We start from the raw sequence: 22,552 nt of genomic DNA, 5'->3' as shown, positions 1-22,552 counted from the left end.
TTTTTTTCTCCTTATGAGGAGAAGGATCCTATTTGTCTGTCTTCATCCAGGGGATATGTCCAGCCTCCAGTCCAGCCTCCCTCTTTTTCCTTCTTGTCCTCCTCTTCTCAGGGCTTGTGCTTAAAGTGGGCCTCCACTGCAAAGAGAGAGAGAGAGGGAGGGAGAGAGGGAGGGAGAGAGGAAGGGAGAGAGAGAGAGAGAGAGAGGCTAAATCAGTCACTTAACCAGGTACCAGGAGAAATGAACTGTGTAAAATAGAGTGGTTCAGCTCCACATAAACTGTCATAGCCTCTACTGCCATGAACTCAGTGGAAGCATTGAGCTATCAATTCACCAATCATCAGAAGGGCATCAAATGTATTGGTGAGAAATATCCAACAACGGAAGGTGATTAGGTCACTATTAGTATGCTGGACACCTTACTCAACATATCACCCATAGTAAAAGACCCCAAATATTATTCAACTAAGGGGCGGCAGGTATCCTAGCAGTTAAGAGTGTTCGAGCCAGTAATCAAAAGGACGCTGGCTCGAATCCCCAGGCCGACTAGGGGGAAATTCTGTCTATGTGCCCTTGAGCAAGGCACTTAACCCTAATTTGTCTTATAAGTCGCTCTGGATAAGATTGTCTGCTAAATGTAGAAAATGTATATGTTTTCCTTGGACAAATCCTGGGTAGAGCCATGTGAATGGTTACCTGCATATTCCTGGGGCAGCATAGGTCGATTCACCAAACCCTGAAAGGCAGCCATCCAATCCTGCTGCTCCTCCTCGGTCTCGCACGTAAACAGGAACTTCCTGTCGGGCGTTACTATGGTGATGCCAAACTGCCAGTGGTAGCCCTGGGTGGATGGGGGAAGGCCGGGGAGCACAGTGTAGCTGTTCTCCTTACTACCAATGAACACCTCACCGCGCGCATAGGCATCCTCACAAAGAAACAGAGAGGAGAGGAGACTCAAAGAGTTGTGTGTGTGTGTGTGTGTGTGTGCGTGCGTGCGTGCGTGCGTGAATGTGTTTAACTATACTTGTGGGGACCAGAAGTCTCCGCAAGGATAGTAAACAAACAAAAATTTGACCAACTGGGGACATTTTGTTAGTTCCCACAAGGTCAGGAGCTAGGAGCTATGGTTCGTTTTAGGGTTAGGTTAAGGGTAAAGGATAGGTTTTTTGGTTAGGGTAAGGGTATGGGTTAGGGGTTAGGGAAAATAGGATTTGGAATGGGACTGAATTGTGTGTCCCCAAAAGGTTAGTTATACAAGACTGTGTCTGTGTGTACCTGTTACATGTGTAATGTGTGCGTCTGACCAGCCACATTGTATATGAAGTCCAATAAATAATTTGGGTATGTTTGTTTGCATAATATGACATGCAAATAACATTAGTTCAGTACCACTGTACTATAAGTGCCATAATGCTTTATATGACTTGTCATAAGAACCAATGAACTGCTTATAATGGGTATTATGCATTTATTATAAATCAGAGCTATTATCAGTCATTTTGGAGCCTGTTGAAACGTAAGCCCTAAATAAAGTGTTACTAATAATTCTGAAATGGTACAGCACCATCTCTTTGACCCATATGGCATGGCACCTAATTTACCCACTGACTATCTTACCAGAGGATCCTTGAAGTACATGAGTCTCCTGTCATCCATAGTGAACCATCTCTTCTTGAAGCCCTCTGTGTGCTGTAAGAGGGAAACCGGAGACCGAGGTTGAAGGAATTAAAGAGGCTGTTGTCACGTCCTGGCCAGTATAAGGGTTAATTAGTATTGTAGTTTGGTCAGGACGTGGCAGAGGGTATTTGTTTTATGTGGTTCAGGGTGGTGTGTTTGTTTAAAGGGTGTTTGATTTAGTATTTCCGGGGTTTTGGTTTATGGTCTAGGTTTATGTATGTCTATGTGGAATCTAGTGAGTGTATGTCTATGGGTGATTAATTGGGGTTGGGACTCTCAATTGAAGGCAGGTGTTTTCTCTTTGCCTTTGATTGAGAGTCCCATATATTGGGGTGTGTTTGTGATTCGTGGGTGATTGTTCTGTGTTTCGCCTTGTGCCTTACCAGACTGTTTTTGTCGATCGTATTTCGTTTTGTTATTTTTTGTATGTTCATTTTGAAAATAAATAAACGTCAAGATGAGCCTACACGTACCTGCTGCGTTTTGGTCCTCTATTACCGACGACAGCCGTGACAGCTGTACAGAAGTTTAGTTGCTAATGATTCACCTAAATATATTGTCTTTCTGTCCAATGAGTTCATTTCTGGGCAATACGTCTGTCCATTTAGGAGACACCTTTTAGTTCCAGAGCCCCCCCCCCCCCCCCCCCCCCCCAGAGGCAAAAGTTCTGTATAACCTCTTTAATGAAGAAACGTTGTTTACAACTGTGATAATGCACTATTATTGTACTCTCATAACTAATTGCTTTCTTTGCTTACATACAGGATCACATACTGGAATAACAATACATTATCCACGCCAAGCAGTACAAGGCAAGCATTCAGCTCACGGGTCCTGCAAATATACAGTGAGGGAGAAAAGTATTTGATCCCCTGCTGATTTTGTACGTTTGCCCACTGACAAAGAAATGATCAGTCTATAATTTTAATGGTAGGTTTATTTGACAGAATAACAACAAAAAATCCAGAAAAACGCATGTCAAACATTTTATAAATTGATTTGCATTTTAATGAGGGAAATAACTATTTGACCCCTCTGCAAAACATGACTTAGTACCCTGTTGGCAAAACCCTTGTTGGCAATCACAGAGGTCAGATGTTTCTTGTAGTTGGCCACCAGGTTTGCACACATCTCAGGAGGGATTTTGTCCCACTCCTCTTTGCAGATCTTCTCCGAGTCATTAAGGTTTCAAGGCTGACGTTTGGCAACTCGATCCTTCAGCTCCCTCCACAGATTTTCTATGAGATTAAGGTCTGGAGACTGGCTAGGCCACTCCAGGACCTTAATGTGCTTCTTCTTGAGCTACTCCTTTGTTGCCTTGGCTGTGTGTTTTGGGTCATTGTCATGCTGGAATACCCATCCACGACCCATTTTCAATGCCCTGGCTGAGGGAAGGAGGTTCTCACCCAAGATTTGACAGTTCATGGCCCCGTCCATCTTTCCTTTGATGCGGTGAAGTTGTCCTGTCCCCTTAGCAGAAAAACACCCCCAAAGCATAATGTTTCCACCTCCATGTTTGACGGTGGGGATGGTTTTCTTGGGGTCATAGGCAGCATTCCTCCTCCTCCAAACACGGCGAGTTGAGTTGATGCCAAAGAGCTCCATTTTGGTCTCATCTGACCACAACACTTTCACCCAGTTGTCATCTGAATCATTCAGATGTTCATTGGCAAACTTCAGACGGGCATGTATATGTGCTTTCTTGAGCAGGGGGACCTTGCGGGCGCTGCAGGATTTCAGTCCTTCACGGCGTAGTGTGTTACCAATTGTTTTCTTGGTGACTATGGTCCCAGCTGCCTTGAGATCATTGACAAGATCCTCCCGTGTAGTTCTGGGCTGATTCCTCACCGTTCTCATGATCATTGCAACCCCACGAGGTGAGATCTTGCATGGAGCCCCAGGCCGAGGGATATTGACAGTTGTTTTGTGTTTCTTCCATTTGCGAATAATCGCACCAAATGTTGTCACCTTCTCACCAAGCTGCTTGGTGATGTTCTTGTAGCCCATTCCAGCTTTGTGTAGGTCTACAATCTTGTCCCTGACATCCTTGGAGAGCTCTTTGGTCTTGGCCATGGTGGAGAGTTTGGAATCTGATTGATTGATTGATTCTGTGGACAGGTGTCTTTTATACAGGTAACAAAATGAGATTAGGAGCACCCCCTTTAAGAGTGTGCTCCTAATCTCACCTTGTTACCTGTATAAAAGACACCTGGGAGCCAGAAATCTTTCTGATTGAGAGGGGGTCAAATACTTATTTCCCTCATTAAAATGCAAATCAATTTAAAACATTTTTCACATGCATTTTTCTGGATTTTTTTGTTGTTATTCTGTCTCTCACTGTTCATATAAACCTACCATTAAAATATAGACTGATCATTTCTTTGTCAGTGGGCAAACGTACAAAATCAGCAGGGGATCAAATACTTTTTTCCCTCACTGGCTGAGGTTGTACATGGCCATTATTAATGAGGTAGTTTTGTGTGGTACAAATTAAACCCCATTCGCAGGGAAACCCAATGGGCTGATGAAGTTAGAAGCATTAAGTGCTGTGTCGCAAAGTAACTAAAGTGTAAGTAACTAAAGTGTATGTATTAAAAGACTTCACCTTTGGACCCGTCTTCTCCATGTAGCCTTCCTTGATGTAGTTTCGTGTTAGCTTTGGCACCAACTGGACGAATACATGAGGAGAAATGTTTTATTCTGTGACCATGTGATGGTGTGTGTAGCCAGTCCCAATTCCCTCCCTACCCCTTCCCATTGGCCCTAACCCTTCCATGTTTGCAGATCCATAAGGTATAAGAAATATGATGGAAGATACACCAGTACACTGCTTATATCTATCAAGACCCTTGGGATATGCAAACATTGAAGGGTTAAGGCCAAGGAGAAGGGGTAGGGAGCAGAATTGAGCCAGCTGTATATAATACCTGTGTATACTAGAGAGGAAGGGACTGAGGGATTAATGAGAGAACAATAAGATGAGAGAGACTCACATCAGCGTGATGGGCCCCAGGGAAAGCCACCTGTAGGTAGTGAAATCTGGCTGCTCTGATGGCGTTGAACCAGTCCACCATTTCCTTAAAACACAACAGACATGCTAACATGATCTGGGTCCTGTTCAATGGGCATGAAACGGAAGGCCACTTTTTGTGCTACCTACACTGAACACGACCCAATCTCCATACACACTGACACCCGATAGAGACTCTTTCCTGGCAATAATCCACCATTACTGTAAACAGTATTCAACTTTGATTTCAGAATATTTCCTACTGGATTTAGGGTGTATTTAAAGGCATGCAATTGCAACGTATGTCCTGCAGAGGGAAATATACACCTACTCAGCTGCCAGCCACTTAGATAGAGACAGTCCACTCCTGGGTGGTGTTCTCCGGGAAACAGAAGAAAACGCTTTAAAACTGAGTGAACCAGGGAGGTACTTACTGAACTTGACCAATAAGAAATGCTCATTTATGTTTTCCGTTGAAAATGTTTTGCTACAGTGTGCTAAACAAACATGACCTAGATGAATGTCATTTTGTGGGACTGGTGTGAATGCAAATGGACCATTCCGGAGCATGAAGATATCCAGAGCAAGTCAAGAGAATGTACTTGATATGGGACTGTTGACCTGCATTGCTCAGGGTCGTGTTCATTAGACACCAAACAAAAGAAAAACGAACTGGAACAGGGAGGGAGTACTTCAACTTATCCAATAAGAGACGTCATTTTCGTTTCTAGATCTGAATGTTCTTTTTTATTCTGTTGTGCACCCTAATGAACATGGCCCAGGAGTCGACTGTACATTCCTGACTGTCTATTTTTGTCCAGCAGCAGCCAAGCGAACACCCAACGGCCACACAACATTGCCTCAAATTTGTTCACCTCACCTTGCCATCCTTGTGGTAGACAAAGATGTTCCTAGTGCTGTTGTCCTTCAGATAGGTGACCTGCAGGCCGTGGGGCTGGCCTATCTTCCCAGGCTGGAAGGAGGCGTTCAGGGTGTGGATCTTCATCAGAGCCTTGGGCTCTCTGGCCTGTACAGGAGAGGAGAGTATTCACCATCATCATCACTGTCGTCATCATCACCACCGTCATCATCATCATCACCATCATCATCATAACTACCACCATCATCATCCTCACCACCACCATCATCATCATCACCACAATCATCATCACCCCATCATCATCACCCCTCCATCATCATCACCACCACTACCACATCATCATCATCATAACCACCACCATCATCATCCTCACCACCACCATCATAACCACCATCATCATCATCACCTCCATCATCATCACCCCCACCATCATCACCACCACCATCATCATCACCACCACTACCACCATCATCACCATCACCATCATAACCACCACCATCATCATCATCACCTCCACCATCATCATCATCACCTCCACCATCATCAACACCCCCACCATAATCACCACCATCATCACCATCATCATCACCACCACCACCAACATCATCACCACCACCATCATCATCGTCATCACCACCACCATCATCTTCATCACCATCATCACCACTACCACCATCAGCATCATCATCACCACCACCATCATCATCACCACCATCATCATCGCCACCATCATCACCACCATCATCCTCATCACCATCATCATTATCATCATCATCATTGTTCGGCTGCAGAACAATCAACTATGAGCTTCCTCTAGTAACTACAGTCACTAGCAAGGTTTTCTATTTTATGTGGCTGAAGCCAGTGTTGTCCCCTATCAGGCCTAGAATGTATGGGAGGTATGATGTTCACTGACACCCAGGTCTTCTTTTGGTGAAATGTAGAGTATGTAGAATTTGTCCTGAACAACTGATTAAGGGTCAGATATTCTTTGCATTCAACTGATGGTTAAGGTAAGGATTGGGAATAGAGTAATCTGATCTGTGGTTAAGGACAACTTCTATTTGAAACAGGCACAGGGAGTCGCCAATGTTTATGGTGAGGTATAGGGCATCAGTCTTTACTGGATTTAACATGCATCTTTTGTTGATATGCAAAGTAGGGGACAATGCCACTATGTGGAACAGAACTGGGGAATGTGAGCAGATCAGAATCAGAAGTTTGAGACGATAACAGTGTACTATTGTCAGAGATAGTCAGGAGAAAGGAATGAAGAGGAGGAGGACGGGGAGGAGGAGGAGAAAGGAATGAGAAGGAAGGCGGAGGAAGGGGGTATGAGAAATGGGAGATTTTGCATAATGATCTAAGCAATTATAATATACCTGACATTTCCCAAGGTGTGTGTTATTTCAAGCAATTGCAGTTCAGGACCTCAGAGTGCAATTGAGATGAGACTCAGACACTCACAAATGCAAAGAAAGAGAAGAAGAGTCTGAGAGAGGGGGAGAAAGAGAGAGGGAGGGATATAGAGAGGGGAGACAGAGAGGGAAGCGATAGAGAGAGAAAGGGGGGAGATAGAGAGAGATATACATAGCACTACACTCACATCATGCTTGTTGAAGTACTTCAGAGCACCATCCCGCTCTGACAGAATACATTTTCGGCTCAGGAACTGCCCGTTATCTCGGCCCCGTTTCCATAGAAACCCCTCTCGGTACCCTGCAAGGAGAGGAGAGGAACCACAGGGGTCCCATTCCAAAGACAAAGGAGCAAAGGAGAGGAGGAGAGAGAGAAGGAGATGAGGAGAGCGTAAAAGGGGGAGCCACAAAATAACAAAATTCAGTAGTGAAGCTGGGGTCCAGTAGACTCTCTCTGTGTGTGTGTGTGTGTGTGTGTGTGTGTGTGTGTGTGTGTGTGTGTGTGTGTGTGTGTGTGTGTGTGTGTGTGTGTGTGTGTGTGTGTGTGTGTGTGTGTGTGTTGCTGAGGCTGGGTCAAGGTGGTGATGTCTGTCGTCTTGGCCTTTAGCTAGCATGAATAATTCACCTTGAATTGTCTCAGCAGAGATCAATGGCTTCTTCCAACATTATGATCAATGCTGAAATCAACACTCTGCCCTATTCAGCAAGCACACACACACCATGGCTTTGTGCTCCCTGTCTGTTCCTGTCACTGGCCTCTCTGTCCTCACTAAGTCTCAGCCAACAGACAGAGACAACTAGGACTGTCACTGCCCTACACTGCCAACACACACACACACACACACACACACACACACACACACACACACACACACACACACACACACACACACACGTGAATAGAGTATTAATATCAAACTATCAAATCCCATTAATCTGCAATGCACTAAAAGACAGACAACAGGGTGAAAGAATGAGACTGAAGAATGAATAGCAGACTGGCATTTCATCTCAGTTAATACTGCTGTGAAAGTGTTTCATTCTCCTTAAGGCCTACGTAGACTGTAAGATTTTAGCTGTCTTATGCCACGATTTTGCCATCCCAGAAAAAATGTCCACGTCGTGGGAACATTCTTAGGTTGCAAATGATTTTTGGACATCTTGGCTCGTTCAGTGTGACAGGGTCTACGGTCGGACAACTTGGCTCATTCAGTGTGATGGGGTCTACGGTCGGACAACTTGGCTCGTTCAGTGTGACGGGGTCTACGGTCGGACATCTTGGCTCGTTCAGTGTGACGGGGTCTACGGTCGGACATCTTGGCTCGTTCAGTGTGACAGGCTCTACGGTCGGACAACTTGGCTCATTCAGTGTGATGGGGTCTACGGTCGGACAACTTGGCTCGTTCAGTGTGACAGGGTCTACGGTCGGACATCTTGGTTCGTTCAGTGTGACGGGGTCTACGGTCTGACATCTTGGCTCGTTCAGCGTGACGGGGTCTACGGTCGGACATCTTGGCTCATTCAGTGTGACGGGCTCTACGGTCGGACAACTTGGCTCGTTCAGTGTGACGGGGTCTACGGTCGGACAACTTGGCTCGTTCAGTGTGACGGGGTCTACGGTCGGACAACTTGGCTCGTTCAGTGTGACAGGCTCTACGGTCGGACATCTTGGCTCGTTCAGTGTGACGGGGTCTACGGTCTGACATCTTGGCTCGTTCAGTGTGACGGGGTCTACGGTCTGACATCTTGGCTCGTTCAGTGTGACGGGGTCTGATTAAGTACCACTACATGTGGTCGTAGGCTATAACAAAGTTCTGTCAGTGTCCCAATGTTTTCACCTTTTATCGTGTAGTGTGGCTGGTGGTACGAGCCAGTCCCGGTGAATGACCAATAGGAAGACGTCTGGCACTGAGTATGCACACAATAATACGATTATTGTGAATAGTCAGATTAATATAATCATTTGATTTAAATGTTTACATGCTGTGAAGTAAGAAGGATGTCCCTAATAATCTTGTTTATAAACACATCTGAAATCAGCAATCAAAATAAACATTGTACTACAGCGACCATGTTATTTTGGGGAAGCCTGTTTGATTCTGAGTTTGAACATGTAGAGTTAGTATGTGAAAACTGTTTCTAAGATGCATACTTTCAGTTCACTCACACATAAGCATAGAGAGAGGCTTGCGCTGCTGGTGCTGGCACATGTGCAGATCAAACACACCGCTGCAGTTTAAGTAGCCTACTTCGGCTGATGTCACCAAGATGGCATAGCAGTCAGACGACCTTTGTCCTCATCTTGTCGTGTCCCGTGTATATATATATTTACATCTTTTCTTCGCATATCTTTTTATATATTTTTTTCTAAAAACTCAACTTCAAAACACTCTCCTGCAACCCGCCTCACCAATTAAAAAAAAAGTATTATTTACCTCAAATATGAAATCCACAACAGAAGCTAGCCAGAAGTTAGCCAGTTCACTAGCTAACGTTAGAATTCAGCTAACCACGGTTGGCAGTCATCAGCTATCCCTTAGCTCGAAAAGCTATTGCCAGTTTTGTACAACACGACTCAGACCAGAGCATACCGGACCTATTTTCTCTCCATATCCCCGGATTTCTACCGCAAGCTCTGGACATTTACACCTGGATCTTGCAGCTAGCTAGCTGCTATCCGAGTGACTATTGGCTAACGTCGGTCCCGGAGCTAACATCAATTATTCTGAAGCTAGCCAGCTGAAGAGTTCCATCAGCCACTCCTGGGCTACAATCACCTATCCGGACCCGTTTTATTGCCGATGCGGAGCCCCATCGGGCCTTCACGACTGGACTACCGATGTTATCTGCCCAAGGGAGTTATCCAACTGGCCCCTCCATCGCGACGTAACCTGAACGCCCATCTGTGGCCAGCTAATCGTTAGCTGTCTTATCGGCTGCTATCTGAATAGGTCTATCGGCCAATTTTCTTGGGCCACTATAACTATTTTGCCAATTGGACTGGTCCCCTCTACCACACGGAACCCCACTAATCTACCGACGGAAACACACGAGGTCGCTAAAAACAGACCATCTTCTGCCAACTTGCTACCCATGGCCCGGCTAGCTGTCTGAATCGCCGTGACCGCAACCGACCTCACTACTCACTGGACCCTTTTGATCACTTGGCTAAGCATGCCTCTCCTTAATGTCAATATGCCTTGTCCATTGCTGTTCTGGTTAGTGTTTTTTGGCTTATTTCACTGTAGAGCCTCTAGCCCTGCTCATTATACCTTATCCAACCTCTCAGTTCCACCACCAACACATGCGATGACATCACCTGGTTTCAATGATGTTTCTAGAGACAATATCTCTCTCATCATCACACAATGCCTAGGTTTACCTCCACTGTATTCACATCCTACCATACCTTTGTCTGTACATTATACCTTGAAGCTATTTTATCGCCCCCAGAAACCTGCTCCTTTTACTCTCTGTTCCGGACGTCCTAGACAACCAATTCTCATTGCTTTTAGCCGTACCCTTATCCTACTCCTCCTCTGTTCCTCTGGCGATGTTGGGGTGAATCCAGGCCCTGCAGTGCCTAGCTCCACTCCTATTCCCGAGGCGGTTTCTTTTGATGACTTCTGTAACCATAATAGCCTTGGTTTCATGCATGTTAACATTAGAAGCCTCCTCCCTAAGTTTGTTTTATTCAGTGCTTTAGCACACTCTGCCAACCCGGTTGTCCTAGCCGTGTCTGAATCCTGGCTTAGGAAGACCATTAAAAACTCTGAAATCTCCATCCCTAACTACAACAGTTTCAGACAAAATAGAATGGCCAAAGGTGGCTGGAGTTGCAATCTACTGCAGAGATAGCCTGCAGAGTTCTGTCCTACTATCCAGGTCTGTACCCAAACAATTTGAACTTCTTCTTTTAAAAATCCATCTCTCTAAAAACAAGTCTCTTACCGTTGCCGCCTACTATAGACCATCCTCTGCCGCCAGCTGTGCTCTGGACACCATATGAGAACTGATTGCCCCCATCTATCTTCAGAGCTTGTGCTGCTAGGTGACCTAAACTGGGACATGCTTAACACCCCAGCCATCCTACAATCTAAGCTTGATGCCCTCAATCTCACGCAAATTATCAATGAACCTACCAGGTACCACCCCAAAGCCGTAAACACGGGCACCCTCATAGATATCATCCTAACCAACTTGCCCTCTAAATACACCTCTGCTGTTTTCAACCAAGATCTCAGCGATCACTGCCGCATTGCCTGCATCCGTAATGGGTCAGCGGTCAAACGACCTCCACTCATCACTGTCAAACGCTCCCTGAAACACTTCAGCGAGCAAGCCTTTCTAATCGACCTGGCCCTGGTATCCTGGAAGGATATTGACCTCATCCCTTCAGTAGAGGATGCCTGGTTGTTATGTTTTTTAAATCTTAAATAAGCATGCATGCCCCATTCAAGAAATTTAGAACCAGGAACAGATATAGCCCTTGGTTCTCTCCAGACCTGACTGCCCTTAACCAACACAAAAACATCCTGTGGCGTTCTGCATTAGCATCGAACAGCCCCTGTTATATGCAACGTTTCGGGGAAGTTAGAAACCAATATACACAGGCAGTTAGAAAAGCAAAGGCTTGCTTCCTGCAACACAAACTCAAAAAGTTCTGGGACACTGTAAAGTCCATGGAGAATAAGAGCACCTCCTCCCAGCTGCCCACTGCACTGAGGATAGGAAACTCTGTCACCACCGATAAATCCACTATAATTGAGAATTTCAATAAGCATTTTTCTACAGCTGGTCATGCTTTCCACCTGGCTACCCCTACTGCAGTCAACAGCACTGCACCCCCCCACAGCAACTCGCCCAAGCCTTCCCCATTTCTCCTTCTCCCAAATCAAGTCAGCTGATGTTCTGAAAGAGCTGCAAAATCTGGACCCCTACAAATCAGCCGGGCTAGACAATCTGGACCCTTTCTTTCTAAAATCATCTGCCGAAATTGTTGCAACCCCTATTACTAGCCTGTTCAACCTCTCTTTCGTGTCGTCTGAGATTCCCAAAGATTGAAAAGCAGCTGCGGTCATCTCCCTCTTCAAAGGGGGGGGGGGGCACTCTTGACCCAAACTGCTACAGACCTATATCAATCCTACCCTGCCTTTCTATAGTCTTCGAAAGCCATGTCAACAAACAGATTACCGACCATTTCGAATCCCACCGCACCTTCTCCGCTATGCAATCTGGTTTCTGTCTGTCTGTCTGTCTGTCTGTCTGTCTGTCTGTCTGTCTGTCTGTCTGTCTGTCTGTCTGTCTGTCTGTCTGTCTGTCTGTCTGTCTGTCTGTCTGTCTGTCTGTCTGTCTGTCTGTCTGTCTGTCTGTGTGTGCATGCAAGCGTGCTTGTTTGTGTGCATGCGTTTGTGTGTGTGTGTACTCAGTCTTACCTGCAGAGTAAGGCTCCTGTCTCTCCACACACACAAACTCCTTCCTCTCGTATCTGGCTCTGATCCACTGTTCCCGAAGGAGCCTGCAGAAACACTTGGTGTTTGTTTACTATATTTACTGTGTTTATGCTTGAAAAGATTCCCTGTCAATAATGTCTCATTAACCAACATGGATGACAGATCAGGGTGGTGTTCATTAGGGCACGCAACTGAAAATGTTTTGCAACGGAACACAAAAAGGAGTATTTCTTATTGGACCAGTCCAGATAGTTCCTCCCTGTTTCAGTCCGTTTGGTGCCTAATGAACACAACCCTGGAGTTCTCATCCAGTGAGTGTGTAATGGTGTACTTATCTTTTAAATATAATAAATATTATATTGCTCCTCTGCCCTGTCAAATATTTTTATTACAGAAATGATTGGAATGGACGGTCACCCATAAAAATACTTTGACACCCTTCTCTCCAATTCCCTCTGCCTCACTCTGAATTTATCATTCCCATTCCATGTCTAGTTCCCTCCCTTCCTCGCTACCACACCTCATCAATCCTCCTCTCCTCTCTCGTGTATTCTACTCTTTCTAGTCTCTCTACAACACGCTCATCAATCCTCCTCTCCTCTCTCATGTATTCTACTCTTTCTAGTCTCTCTACCACACCTCATCAATCCTCCTCTCCTCTCTCGTGTATTCTAGTCTTTCTAGTCTCTCTACCACACCTCATCAATCCTCCTCTCCTCTCTCGTGTATTCTAGTCTTTCTAGTCTCTCTACCACACCTCATCAATCCTCCTCTCCTCTCTCGTGTATTCTACTCTTTCTAGTCTCTCTACCACACCTCATCAATCCTCCTCTCCTCTCTCGTGTATTCTACTCTTTCTAGTCTCTCTACAACACGCTCATCAATCCTCCTCTCCTCTCTCGTGTATTCTACTCTTTCTAGTCTCTCTACAACACGCTCATCAATCCTCCTCTCCTCTCTCGTGTATTCTACTCTTTCTAGTCTCTCTACCACACCTCATCAATCCTCCTCTCCTCTCTCGTGTATTCTAGTCTTTCTAGTCTCTCTACCACACCTCATCAATCCTCTCTTCTCTCTTGTCGCTCTACTCTTTCTAGTCTCTCTACAACACGCTCATCAATCCTTCTCTCTTGTCGCTCTACTCTATTGCTTGTGGTTGCCTCTCATCTCTAAAAATACCTTCCCAGATCTCCCCAGCAGTAGAAGCCCTGTGTAGCAGCTTAAAATATTGTTGGTGATTGTGTTGTTATTGATATCACTGGAGGCCATTCACTGCTTGAATCAACATTATTTCCACGTCATTTCAACCCCAAGAATGTGTGTGATTGAATCAACGTGGAGAAAACAAGTTAGATTTGCAAAAAGTCCTAGTTCATATCTAAATCCAATGACATTTTGAAATGTTTTTCTGATTTCACATTGAATTCACGTCATTTGACAACTCAACCAAATGTAAATCAAAACTAGACGTTGAAGTGACGTCTGTGCCCAGTGGGACTGTTATCCCCCAGGAGAACCAGGCTGAGGACTCCATTTGGAAGGGTACTGTCAACACTTGGGGCATTATCTTACATCCGGTAGCGTCACTCCTACACTCGTCCCTCAACCAGAGCAAGCGGAATCCTCCAGCGATCTGACGTAAGACAATGAACGCACTGTGGCTGCATTCCAAACTGTTGCCTTTCCTCTGGCCTCTGCCATTGATGACTAAACATTGCACACCTGAAAGGAGGAACCTGTCTAGGTAACCAACATCTGGTAATGGTTCTACCTCCTAGACTCTACGTGGAGCTTCCTCCATATGACTATAACCCATTTAATCTTTGAGAGGTTGTCATTTTACTGGTGTGCCAATGAGAAGCCCACAAGTTTAAAGTTGGTCATGTTTGGTGAAGTTTGGTAAGCCAGGACAGCAGACATTTGTTCATGTTGGTTACAAATCTAGCCTTTGCATTGTGTTATGTTACAGTGTTTAGAGGGCCCACTGAGTGGAGCGGTCACTCAGACAGAGGGTGACCCAGCTGAGTGACCTAGATCATGGCATGAAGGGGTGGGTGGTTAGGCCAGCAGTCTGTGTGTGTTGGACGGTTGTAGGGCCAGGGACCAAGACACTTACTGGCAGTCTGTGTGTGTTGGACGGTTGTAGGGCCAGGGACCAAGACACTTACTGGCAGTCTGTGTGTGTTGGACGGTTGTAGGGCCAGGGACCAAGACACTTACTGGCAGTCTGTGTGTGTTGGACGGTTGTAGGGCCAGGGACCAAGACACTTACTGGCAGTCTGTGTGTGTTGGACGGTTGTAGGGCCAGGGACCAAGACACTTACTGGCAGTCTGTGTGTGTTGGACGGTAGTAGAAAACAGGCACCTTCTGTTCATATTTGGCTTTAGCAGCATCGTTGCCGTTGGACGCCATAAACTGCAATCACAGAGAGAAAGAGATGTTTCATGAGCTGGGTTTCACTCACACACACATTCATGCATACATGTACATACATACCCACACATACACTATGCTGGCATGCACACAAGATCAATACCAAACCTTGACACCTTATCTCTAGCCTCCCACCCCTTTTTCTCTCATTCTGCCTTCCTTCAACTCATTTAGTCTCCATCTCCCTTCTTTCCCTTCCTCCATCAATCACCTGCCAGAATGAGGGCCGAGAGGCTGTCCTCACAACACTGCCCCCCATACACACACACACACACAAACACACCACACAAACACAAATACACACACAAACACACCACACAAACACAAATACACACACAAACACAGACACACACACAAACACACCACACAAACACACACACAAACACAGACACACATACACACAACACACCACACAAACACACACACACAGAACCAATGGCAAACTAAAATCATCAATACCTCTGTACCACTCCATGGGTCCAGCAGGACAGACTCACCTCTACCTCTGCATCACTCCATGGGTCCAGCAGGACAGACTCACCTCTACCTCTGCATCACTCCATGGGTCCAGCAGGACAGACTCACCTCTACCTCTGCATCACTCCATGGGTCCAGCAGGACAGACTCACCTCTACCTCTGCATCACTCCATGGGTCCAGCAGGACAGACTCACCTCTACCTCTGCATCACTCCATGGGTCCAGCAGGACAGACTCACCTCTACCTCTGCATCACTCCATGGGTCCAGCAGGACAGACTTGACTTTGCTGATCTGGGAGATGTTTCTATGGAGACCCGAGCAGCTCTGACACACAAACACACCCAGGGTGTAGGACGCCCACTCCGGGTCTGAAAAACACACACACACACACACACACAGAGAGAGAGAGAAGACATGCATACACGCACACAGGAAACACCCTTAGCAACAATGACAGTATTACAAATGAAGAAGTTCATTTCAAGGCTGCCTCAGACTAACAGAGACAGAACAGGCCACTACTACCATGACATGGTTACCACAGACCTCTAGACTGATATCTTAAAGGTCCAAAGCAGCCGTTTTTATCTCAATATCATAGCATTTCTGGGGAACTATTATGTACTTTACTGTGATTGTTTTCAATTAAAATGGTCAAAAGGAACCAAAATAGCTTCTTAACAAAGAGCAATTTCTCAAGCAAGAGTTTTGCTAGGACTGTCTGGGAGTGGTCTGAGTGGAGGGGAAAACTAACTGTTATTGGCAGAGGTTTGAAACTCTCTTTCTTATTGGTCTATTAACTAATTCTGATGTCACCAGGCAGGCCAAAACTCCATCCCACCAAAACTTCCTGAAATTTCAGCCGGTCTTTTCAAACAGCTCTAACACTAAAAGGGCATTATCATCATTTTAATTTAAGTATTATTCCAACATCAAAGTGTGTAAATATATATAGAAAACACAGGAAAATGACTGCACTGGGCCTTATAGTTCTAGTTCTCATTGAGCACAGTGATAATCTACGTCTGCTACTTCCTGTCTGCATCTACACTATCTTCATAGTAAATAAATAAGAACAACACTGCTACAAGAAGAAGCATTTATTGGTTGAGAAGATAATGAGTTGAAAGCTTGAGATTTGTTGAATAAATTGTTATTGTCATACAGTGACAAAGATAGTTTGTATGAAAAAGAGGGAGGACAGACAGACAGACAGACAGACAGACAGACAGACAGACAGACAGACAGACAGACACCGACAGACAGGCAGACACCGACAGGCAGGCAGGCAGGCAGGCAGGCAGGCAGGCAGGCAGGCAGGCAGGCAGGCAGGCAGGCAGGCAGGCAGGCAGACAGACAGACAGACAGACAGACAGACAGACAGACAGACAGACAGACAGACAGAAGCCATGAAGTGAGTTTAAAAAATAAACTGACACTGCATGCAATGTTTTCAGTATCAGTTTGCTCATACTAACAACACGGATGGACGGACGGACGGACGGAATCTATAGAGCCCTATGACCTCCTGGAAAGCATACTGCTCTGCTTTAACAAGATATGGCATAACTTCCTGTAAGTATTTTTCCTAAAAAGACTCTCATGTGGCTCCGTATGTTTGCATGAAATGTAGCTTTAATACAAGGCAGCCAAGAAAGAGTGATGTGAAGCACATTCTAGTGTCATTCTAGGCCTTCAGGGCCTGTATTCTGTTTTACAGTCTGTCCCCAACATCAGCACAGGTCGCAGTAAGTTCAACCTAAACTGGAAAAGGCCGAGCCTGTGGTGAAAATATGATGAAAGCAACAGATGACTCTAGAAGAATGTATGTCTGATCAGCATTGTTGTGTGAGATGCTTTTATTCTGTTTTGGTTTCAGTGGCTGCTGTTTATGTCTGGGTCATAGAACTAGAGCAAGTCGTTTTCTATGGAGGATGCAGTCATTGTATCTAACTCATGTAACTCAGCCAAACAGCACACCAGGGTATAACCATTAGAGACACTGATATCCTTAAGTAGCCTGCCACTGCTCTGTTGCACTTAGATGTACATCTACTAATTAAAGGGATAGTGGGGGATATACAGTGCATCTCCCAATTAAAGGGATAGTGCGAGATGATCATAAACCTGCAAAAAAGACGATTATAAAATTCTATAACATTTTTGACATGCGTTTTTCTGGATTTTTTTGATGTTATTCCGTCTCTCACTGTTCAAATAAACCTACCATTAAAATTATAGACTGATTTTGTATGTTTGCCCACTGACAAAGAAATGATCAGTCTATAATTTTAATGGTAGGTTTATTTGAACAGTGAGAGACAGAATAACAACAACAAAAATCCAGAAAAACACGTCAAAAATGTTATAAAATGATTTACATTTTAATGAGTGAAATAACTATTTGACCCCTCTGCAAAACATGACTTAGTACTTGGTGGCAAAACCCTTGTTGGCAATCACAGAGGTCAGACGTTTCTTGTAGTTGGCCACCAGGTTCGCACACATCTCAGGAGGGATTTTGTCCCACTCCACTTTGCAGATCTTCTCCAAGTCATTAAGGTTTCGAGGCTGATGTTTGGCAACTCGAACCTTCAGCTCCCTCCACAGATTTTCTATGGGATTAAGGTCTGGAGACTGGCTAGGCCACTCCAGGACCTTAATGTGCTTCTTCTTGAGCTACTCCTTTGTTGCCTTGGCCGTGTGTTTTGGGTCATTGTCATGCTGGAATACCCATCCACGACCCATTTTCAATGCCCTAGCTGAGGGAAGGAGGTTCTCACCCAAGATTTGACGGTACATGGCCCCGTCCACCGTCCCTTTGATGCGGTGAAGTTGTCCTGTCCCCTTAGCAGAAAAACACCCCCTAAGCATAATGTTTCCACCTCCATGTTTGACGGTGGGGATGGTGTTCTTGGGGTCATAGGCAGCATTCCTCCTCCTCCAAACACGGCGAGTTGAGTTGATGCCAAAGAGCTCCATTTTGGTCTCATCTGACCACAACACTTTCACCCAGTTGTCCTCTGAATCATTCAGATGTTCATTGGCAAACTTCAGACGGGTATGTATATGTGCTTTCTTGAGCAGGATTTCAGTCCTTCACGGCGTAGTGTGTTACCAATTGTTTTCTTGGTGACTATGGTCCCAGCTGCCTTGAGATCATTGACAAGATCCTCCCGTGTAGTTCTGGGCTGATTCCTCACCGTTCTCATGATCATTGCAACTCTACGAGGAGAGATCTTGCATGGATCCCCAGGCCGAGGGAGATTGACAGTTCTTTTGTGTTTCTTCCCTTTGCAAATAATCGCACCGACTGTTGTCACCTTCTCACCAAGCTGCTTGGCGTTGGTCTTGTAGCACATTCCAGCCTTGTGTAGGTCTACAATCTTGTCCCTGACATCCTTGGAGAGCTCTTTGGTCTTGGCCATGGTGGAGAGTTTGGAATCTGATTGATTGATTGCCTCTGTGGACAGGTGTCTTTTATACAGGTAACAAACTGAGATTAGAGCACTCCCTTTAAGAGTGTGCTCCTAATCTCAACTCATTACCTGTATAAAAGACACCTGGGAGCCAGATATGTTTCTGATTGAGAGGGGATCAAATACTTATGTCCCTCATTAAAATGCAAATCAATTTATAACATTTTTGACATGTGTTTTTCTGGATTTTTTTGTTGTTATTCTGTTCAAATAAACCTACCATTAAAATGATACACTGATCATTTCTTTGTCAGTGGGCAAACGTACAAAATCAGCAGGGGATCAAATACTTTATTTCTCACTGTAGATACTGTATTTCTTTCAAAAGCCAAACAGGACAAGACATAACTGCGAACTCTGTGACCTCGGATCCAGAGATGAGCTCATAGCTGAGTCACCATGGGAACATGTTGGTGTGCTCAGCACTCAGCCTTGGGTTATGTTCATTAGGGCATGTCACACAAAAAAATGCTTTACGTTATGCAACAGAACAAAATAAATTGAGCTTCTTATTGGACAATTCCAGGCAATCTGTCCCTGTTTCAGTCTGTTTTTCTTCCATTTTGTGCCTAATGAACACAACCCTGGAGTATCTATCGTCTCCATGCAGAGCAGACTAGCTCCACAGGCTAAACTGGTCCTCTGATCCGCATCATTGATAGCACAGCACTCCTGATGAAATATTAGTGTCTCTTGGCATTGGCCTTATGAAAGAGCAGGTGGCATTTGCAGGATTTAATAGATTACAGTGTTCTACTATGTGATGAGGCCCATGAAAAAAATAAACAAGCTCTTTACAGTTAAGTATGACATACTGTGTGTCTCGTCCACTCATACCACTGACATCTTGTAAGAACGGGAAGCTATATTCCAAATTTGATGATGTCTTATTTTGTCATCATGTTATCAAATCAAATTTCATTGGTCACATACACATGATTAACAGATGTTATTGCTAGTGTAACGAAATGCTTGTGGGACTAGAAGCGAGGCAGCCATCTCTGTCGACGACATCTCACTAGATCAGTAATGTCATGGTGATCTGGTGGCACTTCGGAGCTCAGGGAAGGGCCACAAACAAAGCACATTACAGATCCTCTTACATTCTTCCAAGAAACACTTGATACGGAAGAAGGAGGCAGACAGACTTCCTGAGGAATCTAAATGATCCATAAGGATAGTTAAATTATTTAATGATGGAATACAGTAGATGTTATGTTGACTGGACCCTCTTAAGTCTTTTCAAAATCCATGCAGTTGCTATTCATTGCACATATGAATTACTACCCTGAAAATAAATATCACTACTTGACTTCGAGCCTTGACTTGTATAGCATAGTAACTGCTACAGTAGATGGAACCAGGGGATTAATATTGCATAGATCGAGGTTAATGGCAGGGCACGTCCACTTGAATGAGTCATAGCATTAAGAAATCATAACTAGTCTGTAACGTATTCCTGGTCAGTGGACACAATAAGCTTATGGAGACTTATTACAACCTACATTATGATTAGATGTAGGTCTCGCTCTGTGGTGGTAGATAAAGCTATAGACTGGCATTGGTCAGATGGGCTAGGGAGAGAGAGAGAGCCTGGGGAACTCACACATGGAATTAGGCCTAAATCCCAAAATATTATGTTTTTCTGTCAATCAGCCTGCCTGTCACGCTCTCAAGGTCCCAGTCTCTCGCTCTCTCTCGGTCTCTCTCTCTCTCTCTGATACAAACATTTAAATGTTGACCAGATTTCACTCTATTGTTATGCAATGACACCAGTTTGACTTCACTAGAGTGTAAACAGACAGTGATAACTCTTATAACTGCAAACAACTGAGCACTACAGTAGCCTACTGTACCTGCATGGCAGCGTCTCGGATTTACATACAGAATAATACGAAATCCTCTGAGACCAGGCTGTGCAGTGAACATGATCGCTAGAGTATCCAATTACCCAAATCAAAACACATTTACAACACCATCAAGACAGAGTATTCCTATATTAACCTACCCGCAACTTGATGGTATATGGTCTATGATTAAATAATCCATTATCTAATGCGAGAAGGTAGTGCTGCTTGCGTATCGCGCGCGCCACCTGACCTGACATATTTGAGACATTGATGCGACCATAGTAGCCTAGACTGTACCTGCGGCTCCGCAATCCACACAGCTCCCGTTCCCTGGTCTCTCCAACAGCTTTATCAAAAGCTGTTTATTCTTTTCTTGATTCGTTGCCATGTTAAGAATGTATTTTCTAATTCAATGAATTGATCAACTCCAAAACCTCGAAAGTGAAGGCTGACGGCTGTTCGAGCGTAGTTAAATAATATCCACTGTGCCCCGGGGGCAGTGATGTGATGAAAACACTATCGCATCTGAGACATGAGAAATAGTGTCCAAGTCGCAATAATTATTATGAAAACATATATCCAACGAAATGTACAGCTACAGCTGAATATTCCGTGTGAATTCCACCCTACTCTTACTCCCAGTTCCTCCTCTCTACACATCAGTGTTCACTCTCTCCTCGCTCGCTCGCTCTCTTTCAAAAGTGAGACCTCAAGCGGACATTCAGTTCTTGAAAACATTTTCCAAGGCAGTCCCATTAAAAATAATTTCCCTTCCTTTTTGCTTCGTCTTAATCGATAACTTTATTGATTCTCTGTAGCTCAGGCTGGCTGGAATGTCATGTTGGCAAAAACGGGCATTTACCTGTTCTGGAATGTTACCTGTTCTAGTCTGCTGAAAGGTATAATGGAATTTGTGCAACCAACTGACTAAAATGTATATTCGGTAGAAACATACTAATCAGTAGGTGCCCATTCACCACTTGGGGGTGAGTTTCCCATTCTCCACTTGGGGGTGAGTTGCCCATTCACCACTTGGGGGTGAGTTGCCCATTCACCACTTGGGGGTGAGTTGCCCATTCATCACTTGGGGGTGAGTTTCCCATTCACCACTTGGGGGTGAGTTGCCCATTCACCACTTGGGGGTGAGTTGCCCATTCACCACTTGGGGGTGAGTTGCCCATTCACCACTTGGGGGTGAGTTGCCCTTTCATCACTTGGGGGTGAGTTGCCCATTAACCACTTGGGGGTGAGTTGCCCATTAACCACTTGGGGGTGAGTTGCCCATTCACCACTTGGGGGTGAGTTGCCCATTCACCACTTGGGGGTGAGTTGCCCATTCATCACTTGGGGGTGAGTTGCCCATTCACCACTTGGGGGTGAGTTGCACATTCACCACTTGGGGGTGAGTTGCCCATTCATCACTTGGGGTGAGTGGAGCATCAGTAGCACACTGCACGGGTACTGCATTATTGATGGCTCTGCTCCCTCCACCTTTCCTTCAGATGAATAATCTTGAACACTAGAGGGCGGTAGAGCTGCATTTTGGCGTTTTATTCCCGCTCACTTGACAACTCACCGGCATCCAGAAATTTCAGTGACGTCTCCATTTCAAGAGAATGTAGACCTATGTAGACCTAAACTTTAAACCAGCCATGAATCCACAGAACACTAAAATGGAAGTACGAAGTTCACTCTTTCTGATCATCCTCAAGAGTTTTACTGCGTATCATTTTATTTATTTAACCTTTATTTAACCAGGAAACTACTGTAGAAACCTTGTTTGCAAGTGGGGCAATAGATTACCAGGAAATAGTCAAAGTTGCATTGAATATTTTGGATGTAGAGTGTTGCATTCAGAATAATTAATACAA

The 22,552-nt window shown here is 44.9% G+C and overlaps 1 protein-coding gene across 2 annotated transcripts; it reads right to left on the bottom strand.

Annotated features, from left to right (window-relative positions):
• On the bottom strand, positions 1-21,359 carry LOC115206777 (arf-GAP with dual PH domain-containing protein 1). Of its 2 annotated transcripts, XM_029773978.1 has the most exons (11): positions 20,979-21,359; positions 15,590-15,720; positions 14,763-14,854; positions 12,421-12,503; positions 7,174-7,286; positions 5,568-5,714; positions 4,671-4,754; positions 4,283-4,345; positions 1,618-1,689; positions 697-925; positions 1-136 (listed from the first exon to the last, which is right to left on the bottom strand). In XM_029773978.1, exons 1-11 carry the CDS (start codon positions 21,067-21,069, stop codon positions 108-110), a joined length of 1,134 nt encoding a protein of 377 aa, XP_029629838.1. In that variant the 5' UTR covers positions 21,070-21,359; the 3' UTR covers positions 1-107. The 2 variants fall into 2 exon arrangements, with proteins under 2 accessions (XP_029629838.1, XP_029629844.1); XM_029773984.1 differs by lacking the exon at positions 20,979-21,359 and having other exon boundaries at positions 15,370-15,628.
• Between the last annotated feature and the right edge of the window lie 1,193 nt (positions 21,360-22,552).

The sequence above is a fragment of the Salmo trutta genome, chromosome 1, assembly GCF_901001165.1.
Source record: "Salmo trutta chromosome 1, fSalTru1.1, whole genome shotgun sequence".
NCBI classification, from domain to species: domain Eukaryota; kingdom Metazoa; phylum Chordata; class Actinopteri; order Salmoniformes; family Salmonidae; genus Salmo; species Salmo trutta.
The sequence above is the reverse complement of the archived record's forward strand: the minus strand, read 5'-3'. Positions and strand labels throughout refer to the sequence as shown.

Excerpts from the sequence above, each read along its gene's own strand:
- LOC115206777 (XM_029773978.1), bottom strand. The coding sequence starts at position 21,069 with ATGGCAACGAATCAAGAAAAGAATAAACAGCTTTTGATAAAGCTGTTG. Across the intron at positions 1,690-4,282 it reads TGGAGAAGACGGGTCCAAAG|CACACAGAGGGCTTCAAGAA; the intron begins GTGAAGTCTTTT and ends TCCCTCTTACAG. Across the intron at positions 137-696 it reads GCTGCCCCAGGAATATGCAG|TGGAGGCCCACTTTAAGCAC; the intron begins GTAACCATTCAC and ends CTCTCTTTGCAG.